Raw genomic sequence first — 13364 nt, 5'->3', positions numbered from 1 at the left:
GGAGGAGAAGGCTCCATTTAAAAACATTTTTTTTTGAGTACCCAATGCATTTTCCAATTAAGGGGCAATTTAGCGTGGCCAATCCACCTACCCTGCACATTTTTGGGTTGTGGGGGTGAGACCCACGCAGACATGGGGAGAATGTGCAAACTCCACACGGACAGTGACCCGGGGCTGGGATCGAACCCGGGTCCTTGATGCCATGAGGCAGCAGTGCTAACCACTGCACCACCGTGCTACCCTTGGAGGAGGAGGCTCCATAAATATTCCCATCCTCAATGATGGAGGAGCCCGGTCCATATGTATAAAAGACAAGGCTGAGGCACTGCATAATGAGACAGGATTGATTAATGATCTCACAGTTAGGGATCCTCTTGGAAGGAGCGATCACAATATGGTGGAATTGAAAATACAAATGGAGGGTGAGAAGGTAATATCAAACACTAGTGTTTTGTGCTTAAACAAAGGAGATTACAATGGGATGAGAGAATAACTACCTAGGTAGACTGGGAGCAAAGGCTTTATGGTGAAACAGTTGAGGAACAGTTGAGAACCTTCCAAGCTATTTTTCACAGTGCTCAGCAAAGGTTTATACCAACAAAAAGGAAGGACGGCAGAAAGAGGGAAAATCGACCGTGGATATCTAAGGAAATGAAGGAGAGTATCAAATTGAAGGAAAAAGCATACAAAGTGGCAAAGATTAGTGGGAGACTAGAGGACTGGGAAATCTTTTAGGGGGCAACAGAAGATCAACCATGGTCTCATTGAATGGCGGAGCAGGCTCGAGGGTCCTAGTTCTAGGATGCTCCTAGTTCTTATGTTCATTCGCAACAATCTTCAGCCAGTAGTGCAAAGTGGATGATTCATCTCGGTCTCCTCCGGAGGTGCCCAGCATCACAGATGCCAGTCTTCAGCCAACTCGATTCACTCCATATGATGTCAAGAAACGCTCGAAGGCACTGGATACTGCAAAGGCTATAGGTCATGACTTGATTAATAAGGGGATCAGGGGTTATGGGGAAAAGGCAGGAGAATGGGGTTGAGAAAATGTCAGCCATGATTGAATGGCGGAGCAGACTCGATGGGCCGAGTGGCCTAATTCTGCTCCTATGTCTTATGATCTTAGACAACATTCTAGCAATAATACCAAAGGCTTGCGCTCCAGAATTAGCTGCGCCCCTAGCAAAGCTGTTACAGTAAAGCAACAACACTGGCATCAACCCTGCCATGTGGAAAGGTGCCCTGTACACAAAGGGCAGGATAAATCCAACCCAGCCAATTACGGCCACATCAGTCTGGCTGACGATTGTGGTGAATGCTTCAGTCTTGTCCTTTGCACTGGTGTGCTGGGCTACCCCATCATTGAGGATGGGGTTATCAGTGGAGCCTCCGCACCAGTGAGTTGCTTAATTGTGCAGCACCATTCACCAAAAGATGTGGCAGGTGCAGAGCTTACTGTTTAGTTATGGGATTATTCGGCACTGTCCACCGCATACTGCTCCCTCTGCAAAGTGATGGAAATTATTGTCGACTGTGCTGCCAGGCGGCACTTACTCAGCAACAACCTGCTCACTAACGCTCAGTTTGGGCTCCTCCACGCCCACGCAGCTCCTGATCTCATTCCAGCTAAGGTACACATATGGACAAATGATCTGAACTCAAGAGGCGAAGTGAGAGTGGCTGCCCCTGACGTCGAGGCAGCATTTGACCGAGTATGGTAATAATAATAATCTCTTATTGTCACATGTCGACTTACATTAACACTGCAACAAAGGTACTGTGAAAAGCCCCGAGTCGCCACATTCCGGCGCCTGTTCGGGGACACGGAGGGAGAATTCAGAATTCTCAGCTGGTACGGGAATTGGACCCGCGTGGGTTAGTGTGTGGGTTGCTGTGTGGGTTAGTGTGGGGGTTGCTGTGTGGGTTAGTGTGGGGGTTGCTGTGTGGGTTAGTGTGTGGGTTGCTGTGTGGGTTAGTGTGTGGGTTGCTGTGTGGGTTAGTGTGTGGGTTAGTGTGTGGGTTGCTGTGTCAGGGGTGGCTGTGTGGGTTAGTGTGTGGGTTGCTGTGTGGGTTAGTGTGTGGGTTGCTGTGTCAGGGGCTGGCTGTGTGGGTTAGTGTGTGGGTTGCTGTATCAGGGGGGTTAGTGTGTGGGTTGCTATGGGGGTTAGTGTGTGGGTTGCTGTGTGGATTAGTGTGTGGGTTGCTGTGTCAGGGGGGTTAGTATGTGGGTTGCTATGTGGGTTAGTGTGTGGGTTACTGTGTGGATTAGTGTGTGGGTTGCTGTGTGGGTTAGTTTGTGGGTTGCTATGGGGGTTAGTGTGTGGGTTGCTATGGGGGTTAGTGTGTGGGTTGCTGTGTGGGTTAGTGTGTGGGTTGCTATGGGGGTTGGTGTGTGGGTTGCTATGGGGGTTGGTGTGTGGGTTGCTATGGGGGTTAATATGTGGGTTGCTGTGTGGGTTAGTGTGTGGGTTGCTATGGGGGTTAGTGTGTGGGTTGCTATGGGGGTTAGTGTGTGGGCTGCTGTGTGGGTTGGTATGGGGGTTAGTGTGTGGGTTGCTATGGGGGTTAATATGTGGGTTGCTGTGTGGGTTAGTGTGTGGGTTGCTATGGGGGTTAGTGTGTGGGTTGCTATGGGGGTTAGTGTGTGGGCTGCTGTGTGGGTTAGTGTGTGGGTTGCTATGGGGGTTAGTGTGTGGGTTGCTGTGTGGGTTAGTGTGTGGGTTGCTATGGGGGTTAGTGTGTGGGTTGCTATGGGGGTTGCTGTGTGGGTTAGTGTGTGGGTTGCTATGGGGGTTAGTGTGTGGGCTGCTGTGTGGGTTAGTGTGTGGGTTGCTATGCGGGTTGTGGGGGGGGGAGGGTTGTTGGGGATGTTCCGGTTTCCTGGGTAACGCGGCTGCGCGGCGGGAACAAGATGGCGCTGAGCTGGTGGGAGCCGCGGGGGAGAGCGGGGGCTGGGGGCGCCTGGGATCGGGGAGGGAGAGAGAGAGAGCGGGGGCTGGGGGCGCCTGGGACCGGGGAGGGAGGGAGAGAGCGGGGGCCGGGTCCGCGGGAGAGAGAGCGGGGGCCGGGTCCGCGGGAGAGAGAGCGGGGGCCGGGTCCGCGGGAGAGAGAGCGGGGGCTGGGGACGCCTGGGTCCGGGGGGAGGGAGAGAGTGGGCTGGGTCCGGCTGCAGTGAGTTTGAGGGCCCGGGGGGAGTGTGAGGGTCGGGCTGCCGTGTCTGTGGAACCGGGTCTGAGTCTCTGAGTAACGGACATCCCCCCCCCCCCCCCGATCGTTGATGGGAGATTTCATACTGTCCGTGAGAGACCCCAGACTCAACACCGGGGGGGGGGGGGGGGGGTCGTTCAGGGGGGTGGTGGACATGGAGGGCGAATGAGGGTCACCCCCCTGTGGGGATGAGGGTGCACCCCCCTGTGGGGATGAGGGTGCACCCCCCTGTGGGGATGAGGGTGCACCCTCCTGTGGGGATGAGGGTGCACCCCCCTGTGGGGATGAGGGTGCGCCCCCCCCCCCCGTGGGGATGCGGGTGCGCCCCCCCCCGTGGGGATGCGGGTGCGCCCCCCCCCCCCCCCCCCCGTGGGGATGCGGGTGCGCCCCCCCCCCCTTGGGGATGTGGGTGCGCCCCCCCCCCTTGGGGATGTGGGTGCGCCCCCCCCTGTGGGGATGAGGGTGCGCTCCCCCTATGGGGAAGAGGGTGCGCCCCCCCCCTGTGGGGATGAGGGTGCTCCCCCCCCCTGTGGGGATGAGAGTGCTCCCCCCCCCCGTGGGGATGAGGGTGCTCCCCCCCCCCCGTGGGGATGAGGGTGCTCCCCCCCCCCTGTGGGGATGAGGGTGCTCCCCCCCCCCCCCCCCTGTGGGAATGAGGGTGCTCCCCCCCCCTGTGTGGATGACGGTGCTCCCCCCCCCTGTGGGGATGAGGGTGCTCTCCCCCCCCCGTGGGGATGAGGGTGCTCCCCCCCCCCCCGTGGGGATGAGGGTGCTCCCCCCCCCCGTGGGGATGAGGGTGCTCCCCCCCCCATGGGGATGAGGGTGCTCCCCCCCCTCTGTGGGGATGAGGGTGCTCTCCCCCCCCCCCCTGTGGGGATGAGGGTGCTCCCCCCCCCCCCCGTGGGGATGAGGGTGCTCCCCCCCCCCCCCGTGGGGATGAGGGTGCTCTCCCCCCCCCCCGTGGGGTGAGGGTGCTCCCCCCCCCCTGTGGGGATGAGGGTGCTCCCCCCCCCCCCTGTGGGGATGAGGGTGCTCCCCCCCTGTGGGGATGAGGGTGCTCCCCCCCCCCCCCCCGTGGGGATGAGGGTGCGTCCCCCCCCTGTGGGGATGAGAGTGCTCCCCCCCTGTGGGGATGAGGGTGCGCCCCCCCATGTGGGCATGAGGGTGCGCCCTCCCCATGTGGGTATGAGGGTGCACCCTCCCTGTGGGGATGAGGGTGCCTGGTGAGGAGAGCTGCCTGCGAGGGAAGTGGGTGGTGGGAGATGAGGGGCCATTCTGTGTGCTGCAGAGTGGAGACAATGGGATGCCCTGAGGGAGGGGGGGGGGGGGGGGGGTTGATGGGGTGGCAATGGTGGGTTTGAGGAGGGTTTGCCCCTGGGGTGGGTGGTGCACGCCGGTGGGGGGGTGGAAGGAAGGTGTTGAGGAGCTGCCCCGGGGATGTGGGGGTTGCTCTGTGTGAAGAATGACTGACTGCCTACGTGTGGCCCTGGATGGTGCCACGTGATTACCGCTGAAACTGACGCAAACTTTTTCTTTCCCAGGGACGTCGAGCCCAGAAATGGGGTTCATGAGTTCTTCTCCCATCAGACGTACGCTCGCTTCTCCATGGCCCCCACCTTCTCCGAATTATACGACATAGTCAGCAGGTAATGGAATCCTCACCATCCTCTGACCCAATACCTCCACAGGCTGCACTGAGCCTTCACCTCCGTCTTTTTCTTTTTTTAAATAAATTTAGAGTATCTAACTTTTTTTCCAATCAAAGGGCCATTTAGCGTGGCCAATTCATCGACGCTGCACGTCGTTTTGGTTGTGGGGGTGAGACCCACGCAGACACTGGGAGAATGTGAATGCGCAATCGCCACACGGACAGTGACCCAGAGCCGGGAGCGAACCTGGGTCCTCGGTGGCGCGGGGCAGCAGTGCTAACCACTGTGCCACCGTACCGCCCCCCCAACACCTCCATCTTTTCGACTGTAAAGTGAATGGGCAAAGTTGGGGTCAATGTGTTACTTTTCCGCACTCAATTGGGGACATTCTGATCTGAAGTACTGTCAATTGAAAAACCATTGGCGGGGTGGGGGGGCACGATGAGCCTGAACAACATCAGAGAATAATCAAAGGTTAATGGAATGCTGTATTTTATAACTCCAGGACTAGAATACAATGGGTAGGATTCCTGGAATGTGCAAATCTCTCTCATTTACACTGACGCAGTTCTGGACGCATGTATCTTCGAGAGCCTGTATCAGCCTGGAAGGTGGTCAGCATTGATTTACTAGAACAATACCTGGACGCAAAGGGTTAAATTATGGGGAAAGATTACGCAAACTACAGTTGTACTCCCTGGAATTTAAAAGGTTATCACGAGATTTGGTCAGCAATTTCAAGATATCGATGTCAACATCTTCTTTCTCGACTCTGGGTCAGCTATTCTAGGACTCTAATGCCAATGCTCTCAAGGATGGAATAATTCAGTCATTCTAAACTCCCCAAGTGCTAGGCGTTTGTAACTCTCTTTTGTAAATGGCATTTGGTGCTCAGTTAATTGTTAATTTTAAATTCTGTCAGCGAAAAGTATTAAGGAGGACCGTGTAGTGGTTGGTCTGTGGAGTTCGATCAGACATGATTTCATTGAATGCTGGAATAGAGCATGTCACTGATCCTCGTTGGACATAATCAGAGGCAGGGAGCAGCAGCAGTGCCATTGAGCTGGTACTGGTTGACATTACTGTTTAATCCCCAGCCCATGGAAAATTTCATTCTGTGTCAGCGGTTTAAAAACGGAGCTTCTTCCAAACTTTACATTGAAAATCTCTGCCAGGTTCGTTCCAATGTTTCCAGCTAAAAGAGGTGGTTTGGCCATGTTAAATTGCCCCTTTGTGTCCATAGAGTCGTGGAGCTCGACAGCACAGAAAAGGCCCTTCGGCCCATCGCTTCTGCACTGCTCAGAAACACCCAAATACCTATTCCAATCCCATTTTCCAGCACTTGGCCCCATAACCTTGTCTGCCTTGGCATCACAAATGCACACTTCAATGTTATTTGGGTCTTTGTCTCCACTACCCTTTCAGGCAGTGAGTTCCAGACACCATCACCCTTGAGGTGAAAAGGGTAAAGTTACGGGGATAGGGCGGGTGAGTTGGGCCTTTGTCGGGTGCTCTTTCGGAAGATCGGTGCCGACCCGATGGGCCAGATGGCCTCCTCCTGCACTGATTCTATTTCTTGTCCTGCCTGCACTCTGTCTGCAGATGAAGCATGAGTGTTAGCCATTTATTCCTTACGTTGGTTCGACTGTCGTTGACTTATTGACCTGCTCCTTGCTTACCTACCGAGGGAAAGTGTAATTATGAGAAGGAAAGGTGTCAGACACCACAGTCAGATGTTTTTTAATTTTGTTAAATTGTCAGCTTGTGTCAGTTGAAGGCAGCCTCGCCTCTGGGTCCGATGTTTCTGAGTGCCCGACGAGGCACCCGGTCTGGGCTGACACTGCGCTTCATTTGTGACCCATCCATACTTACTCTGTAATATCAAGTTGAATAAAGTTGACCACAGTGTGGAACTGGAGTCGTGGCCATCCAGACTGGGTCAGGACCGCAGATTTGCTTCTCCGAGGAATATCCATTTGGTTGTGACAATGATTTTGCATTCCTGCCAGGCAAAGCGTGGAAAACACCGAGACGCCCATCCCACCTGAAACGCAGCAGACTCCTGAGCCGAGCATCAAGCCCCAACCCCCTACTCCGGTCGATCAGACCAGCAAAGATTCAGTCGGATTGTTTCCACTCCCTGAACCCAGAGTGCCTTATCCCCGTTTCTCTTCTCTCAGCGAGAGGGACCAAAGGAACTATGTGCAGTTCATGGAAAAGTGTCGGAATTTCCAAAAGTCTGGACGCGTAACGGCGAGAAGGGCAGAGTATCTCGCTCAGTATTCTGTGAGTAAACCCAGCAACATTTGCAATGTACTTGGGAATTTTAAAGCGCTGACTTTTGAAAGTCGTCAGAATTGTGAGAGTTGTGGGTTTAGTTTAGTTACAAACCAGATGTCGGGGCTCTTTCCCACATACTTTTGGGGCGTTGATTTCTTTCCAAGAAATAATCAAAGCAGTATTGTTTTATATAAACAAAAAGTGCCCAATTCTTTTTTTTCCAAATAGGCTTACATTAACACTGCAATGAAGTTACTGTGAAAATCTCCTAGTCGCCACATTCCGGCGTCTGTTCGGGTACACAGAGGGAGAATTCTGAATGTCCAAATTACCTAACAAGCACGTCTTTCAGGGCTTGTGGGAGGAAACTGGAGCACCCGGAGGAAACCCATGCAGACACGGAGAACGTGCAGACTCCGCACACATAGTGACCCAAGCTGGGAATCGAACATGGGACCCAGGAACTATTGTGCTGCCAATTCATTTTTCCAATTAAGGGGCAATTTAGTGTTGCCAATCGATCTACCCTGCACATCTTTGAGTTGTGGGGCTGAGACTCATTCAGACAAGGGGAGAATGTACAAACTACACACGGACAGTGACCCAGGGCCGGGATTGAACCCGGGCCCTCAGTGCCGCGAGGCAGCAATGCTAACCACTGCGCCACCCTGCTGCCCCATGCAGTATTGTTAAATAACTTGTAGCTGTTAATATTTCATATGAGCCTTCGCCCGCCTCACCCTATCAGCATATCCTTCTATGCCTTTCTCACTCATGAACTTCCTCTTAAAACAGCTATAAAGACAAACACAAATAGAAGCAGGTCTAGATTATTCAGCCTTTCAAACCTGCCCCGCCTTATGATCATTGTTGATCAGCAAAGCTACCTCAATTCCACCTTCTTGATGCAAACATCCATTGATGTCAGCCTTGAACATTCTCAATGACTGAAAACTTACAGCCCTCTGGAGTAGGAAATTCCTGAGATTCACCACCCTCTGATCAAATTCCTCCACATCTGGTCCAAAGTGACCAAAGTGGGGCCTGTACTGAGGCCCCAACTTTTTACAATTTACAGCAATGAATTAGATGAGGGGAACAAAGACTTTGGTAGGTAAATTTACCAATGGCACAAAGATCGGTCGGAATGTATGTTGTGAAGAAGACATAAGGCGGTTGCAGACGGATATCATTAGGTTGAGTGAGTAAAGCAAAAATCTGGCATTTGGAGTGGAACAAAGTTGTTCACTTTGACAGGAAGAATAAAAAGGCTTAGTATTACTTAAAACGGGGAGTGACTGCAGAATTCCGAGGGATCTGGGTGTTCTTATGCATGAGTCACCAAAGTTAGTAAGCAGATGCAGCAAGTAATTAAGGAGGCTAAAGGAATGCTATCCCTTCTTCCCAGAGGATAAAAGTAAGGATGTTACTCTTCAGTTACACAGGGCATGAGTGAGACTGCATCTCGAATTCAGTGTGAAGTTTGGTCTCCTTATTGAAGGGAGGATGTAAACACTTTGAAACTGGTTCAGACGCAGTTTACTAGACAGATACCTGGAATGGGCGGGTTGTCTTATGAGGAATGATTGGATAGACTGGGCTGGATGGTCTTGAAAATGTGGACGTGGAAAGAATGTTTCGTCTTGTGGGTGAGTGCCCCCCAGAACTAGGGGGCACTGTTTTAAAATTAGGGGTCACCCTTTTAGGACAGAGGTGAGGAGAAATGTTTTTTCAGAGGGTGGAAACTCTGTGGAACTCTTTGCCGCAGAAGCCTATGGAGGACAATTACTGAATGTCTTTAAGGCAGAGATAGATAGGTTCTTGATAATAAGGGGATCTGGGGTTATGGGGAGAAGGCAAGAGAATGAAAAACATATTAGTCATGATTGAATGGCGGAGCAGACTTGATGGGCCGAATGACCTAATTCTGCTCTTATGTCTTGTGGTCCGATTCATTTTTTTTAGGGCAGAGGTAGATAGATGCTTGTGGATAACATCACATTTCCCTAAGCATTTCACCTGCTATGTACTTGTCCACTCACTTTATCCTATGTGTAACCCTTTGCAGTCTCCTGGCCACTTGTTTTTCCACCTAACTTTGCATTGTGAGCAAATTTGGAGTGAGTGATATTCATATTTAAAAAAAAAACAAATTTAGAGTATCCAATTTTTTTTCCCAATTAAGGGGCAATTTACTCCTGATTTAATTTGGCCAATCCACCTACCCTGCACATCTTTTGGGTTGTGGGGGTGAGACCCACACAGACACGGGGAGAATGTGCAAACTCCAAATGGATAGTGACTCGGGGCCGGGACCGAACCTGGGACCTCGGCACCGTGAAGCTGCAGTGCTAACCACTGCGTCACCGTGCTGCCCACGACACTCATAATCATAATAATCTATTATTGTCACCATTCTGCTTACATTAACACCGCAATGAGGTTTCTGGGAAAATCCCCTAGTCGCCGCACTCCGGCACCTGTTTGTGTACACTGAGGGAGAATTCAGAATGTCGAATTCACCTAACAGCACGTCTTTCAGGGCTTGTGGGAGGAAACCGGAGCACCCGGAGGAAACCCACGCAGACACGGGGAGAACGTGTTGACTCCACAATGACAGTGACCCCAGCGGGAATTGAACCTGGGACACTGGTGCTGTGAAGCAGCAGTGTTAACCACTGTTCTACCGTGCCATTTCTCTCATCTGCGTCATTGATATAGTTTATAAATAGGTGAGACCCCAGCATTGATCCTTGCAGTACCAGCCAACACCAAAATGATGATTCCCCCAATGCCCTGGTTTCTGCCCATGAGCCAATCCCTCATCCATGTGAATAAAAAAAAAATCATATCGGCCTAATTTTGAATAAGACACTCTTCTGTGGCATGTTATTGAGTTCCGAGTTTATCTGAAGATTCAAAGATTCAAATCCTCCATGACATGGTGGTGGCACAGTAGTTAGCACTGCTGCCTCACTGTGCCAGGGACCTGGGTTTAATTCTGACATACAACATAGAACATACAGTGCAGAAGGAGGCCATTCGGCCCATCGAGTCTGCACCGACTCACTTAAGCCCTCACTTCCACCCTATCCCCGTAACCCAATAACCCCTTCTAATCTTTGTTTGGTCACTAAGGGCAGTTTATCATGGCCAGTCCACTTAACTTGCACATCTTTGGACTGTGGGAGGAAACCGGAGCACCCGGAGGAAACCCACGCACACACAGGGAGGATGTGCAGACTCCGCACAGACAGTGACCCAAGCCGGAATCGAACCTGGGACCCTGGCGCTGTGAAGCCACAGTGCTATCCACTTGTGCTACCGTGCTGCCCAACAAATCATATGACGTTGGTTGACTGGAGTTTCCACGTTCTCCCCGTGTCTGTGCGGGTTTAGTGTGGATGCTCTGGCTTCCTCCCATAGTCCAAAGGTGTGCAGGTTACGTGGATTGGCCATGGAAAATTGCCCCTTGGTGTCTAAAGATGTGCAGTTTCGGTGGGGTTACGGGGATAGGGTGGGGGAGTGTGCCTAGGGAGGGTGCTCTTTCGGAGGGTCGATGCAGACTCGATGGCCTCCTTCTGCACTGTAGGTATTCTATAGTTCTATTACTATATTAACATATATGGGGCTGGTTTAGCACAGTGGGCTAAACAGCTGGCTTGTAATGCAGAACAAGACCAGCAGCGCAGGTTCAATTCCCGTACCAGCCTCCCCGAACAGGCGCCGGAATGTGATGAATAGGGTCTTTTCATAGTAACTTAATTGAACCTACTTGTGACAATAAGCAATTATTATTATTGTTGCGTGCACTCCTGGATCTCTGGTTAACCCTTTTGCTTGCGAGTGCAGCTAATGTTCGGACTTTGAAAACTACGCCAGCCAAAGTTTCCTGCCCCATGGTTCCTGGCAGCAATGAGACTGATTATGTATCTTCAACTTTATTGTAATGGAGATTTATGTAAAGGAGCTAAAGTAGGGTGGGGGGGAGGTTCAGGTGCAGGCTGATGGGACTTGACAGGACCAGAAGGACCTGTTTCTGAGCTTTAACGGTTATGTATTTTCCCACTGCTGTTCTATCTCTCCAGCTCCAGCCTCCCCCATTAACCCCCTTTCCAATCTCGTTCTCCTTCCACTTAATACTTCACGTGATTTACCAAGTCTCTGGTTAGTAACATTTGAGTTGAAATTGTGTGGGGGTCTGTTACAGGAGCTGAAGTATGCCGTCTGGAAAGAAACCCTGGACTTTTTGAAGTATCTGCAGAATGTGGCGAGGACGTGCGCTGAGGATTACAACAATATCAGTCCTGACGCTGTCACCTATGTTGAGGTAATGCATCCAGGTCAACAATCCGGAACTACTGAACTACCCATACAGGCTTGGGTATGGAAATACCCAATATCTGATTTTTATTTTCAATTCAATAATCTTGGGCCCCGGATTAATGAGTCTGGCCGGGAGCATATGCTTGATTCAATGATTGATTTAATCCCTGTCTAGATTGGTTTGAAAGGGTCCTGTGTAAAATCAGCCCAACGATTTGTCATGGCAATAATCCTCGTTTCATTAAACTTGACTCAGTCTGCGATATTGTACCATTTGCTTCGATTGAAAACTGAAGCAAATTTTTCATTTTGTAATTCTGCCGTGCTTCTGCCCTCTATAATTCTAATGCCTTGATCTGTTAAAATTCACCTTTTTTCTAACTCGCATCTGTACTTGGAAAACCTTTTGATATTAAGCTTTGATAGCACCTGAAATTTTTCTTACTTCCTGTTTGACCCGTCAGTCTCTTGATCTATTTTGTTCTTTTTGATGGTCCTCCAAGTGTTGATTGTTCCTTCGTCCCTGGATTACTGTCTCCAAGATTGGCCATAATGACTTGCTGTTTACATTGTCCCAGAAATAGCCTTTCAGGGTTTTCAGTTCATGGAGCTCTCGCCTCACAGACAAAAGATCATCGGTTCCAGTCCCTCTCCAGGTCTGCAGCAGAAAAATCCAGGTTGACGTTGCAGTGCTATGCTGAGGGAGTGTTGCACTGTCCGAGATGCTGTCTTTTCAGACGTGGGATAAAACTAACATTTGCTTGTTGAGGTTAATCTAATAAAATCTCCTGGCACTAATCTGGGAGCTGCTGCTTCTCCCATTTACCAACACTGAAGACATATTAATGCTTCATTCATTTCCTGTTTGTGAGACCTTTCTGTGCACAAAGTGGCTGCTGCATTTGCCCACATAACAACAATGACTAGACTCCAGACGCAATTCATTACGGGAGGTGTTCAGATCAGAGGGCAGCAGGGCTCTTAGTTGAAGGGTGGGAGGCTGCTCATGATATTCGTGTTAAACAATATGGAAAAGGCGGTCTGGGTCTGTGAGCAAAGGTTAAACCAGTGAGACAAAGGTTGCTCAGGGTGACAGATGTGGCTAGCTCAGCAGTATGGTCTTCCCATTGAGCGGGGAACCACGTCTGGTGCAGCAACACGGGATTTGCTCTTTGACTCGGAGCACCTGTTTGGAGGCGTGTGCAATGGTGTTTACAGGAAGTCACTGTACCACATCAGGGGGATGGGAAAACGAGCTGTAGTCCAGAAGCCAGTGTTGAGAACAGTGAGGTACTGAGGAGGGTATCAAAGTTGGAGGCGTGTACCGGTAGACAGGAAGGTGGGTTAAAGTGTGTCTACTTCGATGCAAGGAGCATCTGGAATAAGGTGGATGAACTTGGAGCGTGGATTGGTACCTGGGATACAGTGTTATGGGCATTACGGCGACATGGTTAGAACAGGGACAGGAATGGTTGTTGGACGGTCCGGGGTATAGATGTTTCAGTAAGAATAGGGAAGGTGGTAAAAGAGGTGGAGGAGTCGTATTGTTAATCAAGGATAGTTTAACGGCTGCAGAAAGGCAGTTCGGAGGGGATCTACCTACTGAGGTAATATGGGCCAAAGTTAGAAATAGGAAAGGAGCGGTCAAGTTGTTAGGGGTTTTCTATAGGCCGCCAAATAGTAATAGAGATGTGTAGGAAGAAATTGCAAAACAGATGATGGATAGGTGTGGAGGTCTCATGGTAGTTGTCATGGGTGACTTTAACTTTCCAAATATTGATTGGAACCTCTATAGGTCGAACAGTTTGGATGGGGCAGTTTTTGTACAGTGTGTAGGAGGGTTTCCTGACACAATGGGCGCGATTCTCCGCCCCCCCACGCCGGGTGGGAGAATAGCGGGAG

General features: G+C 51.0%; 1 protein-coding gene across 1 annotated transcript in view; it reads left to right on the top strand.

Annotated features, from left to right (window-relative positions):
- The first annotated feature begins 2894 nt into the window (after window positions 1-2894).
- Window positions 2895-13364, top strand: part of LOC119956839 (little elongation complex subunit 2-like) — a 32938-nt gene continuing 22468 nt past the window's right edge. The window contains exons 1-4 of the mRNA XM_038784319.1: window positions 2895-2925; window positions 4749-4853; window positions 6866-7142; window positions 11347-11466. Coding sequence (XP_038640247.1) covers window positions 2912-2925; window positions 4749-4853; window positions 6866-7142; window positions 11347-11466 — 516 coding nt within the window. The 5' untranslated portion in view covers window positions 2895-2911. The remainder of the gene's footprint in view (window positions 2926-4748; window positions 4854-6865; window positions 7143-11346; window positions 11467-13364) is intronic.

Source organism: Scyliorhinus canicula, chromosome 24 (genome assembly GCF_902713615.1).
Source record: "Scyliorhinus canicula chromosome 24, sScyCan1.1, whole genome shotgun sequence".
Taxonomy (NCBI): Eukaryota; Metazoa; Chordata; class Chondrichthyes; order Carcharhiniformes; family Scyliorhinidae; genus Scyliorhinus; species Scyliorhinus canicula.
Note: the sequence above shows the minus strand (reverse complement) of the source record. Positions and strands in the feature narration are given on the sequence as shown.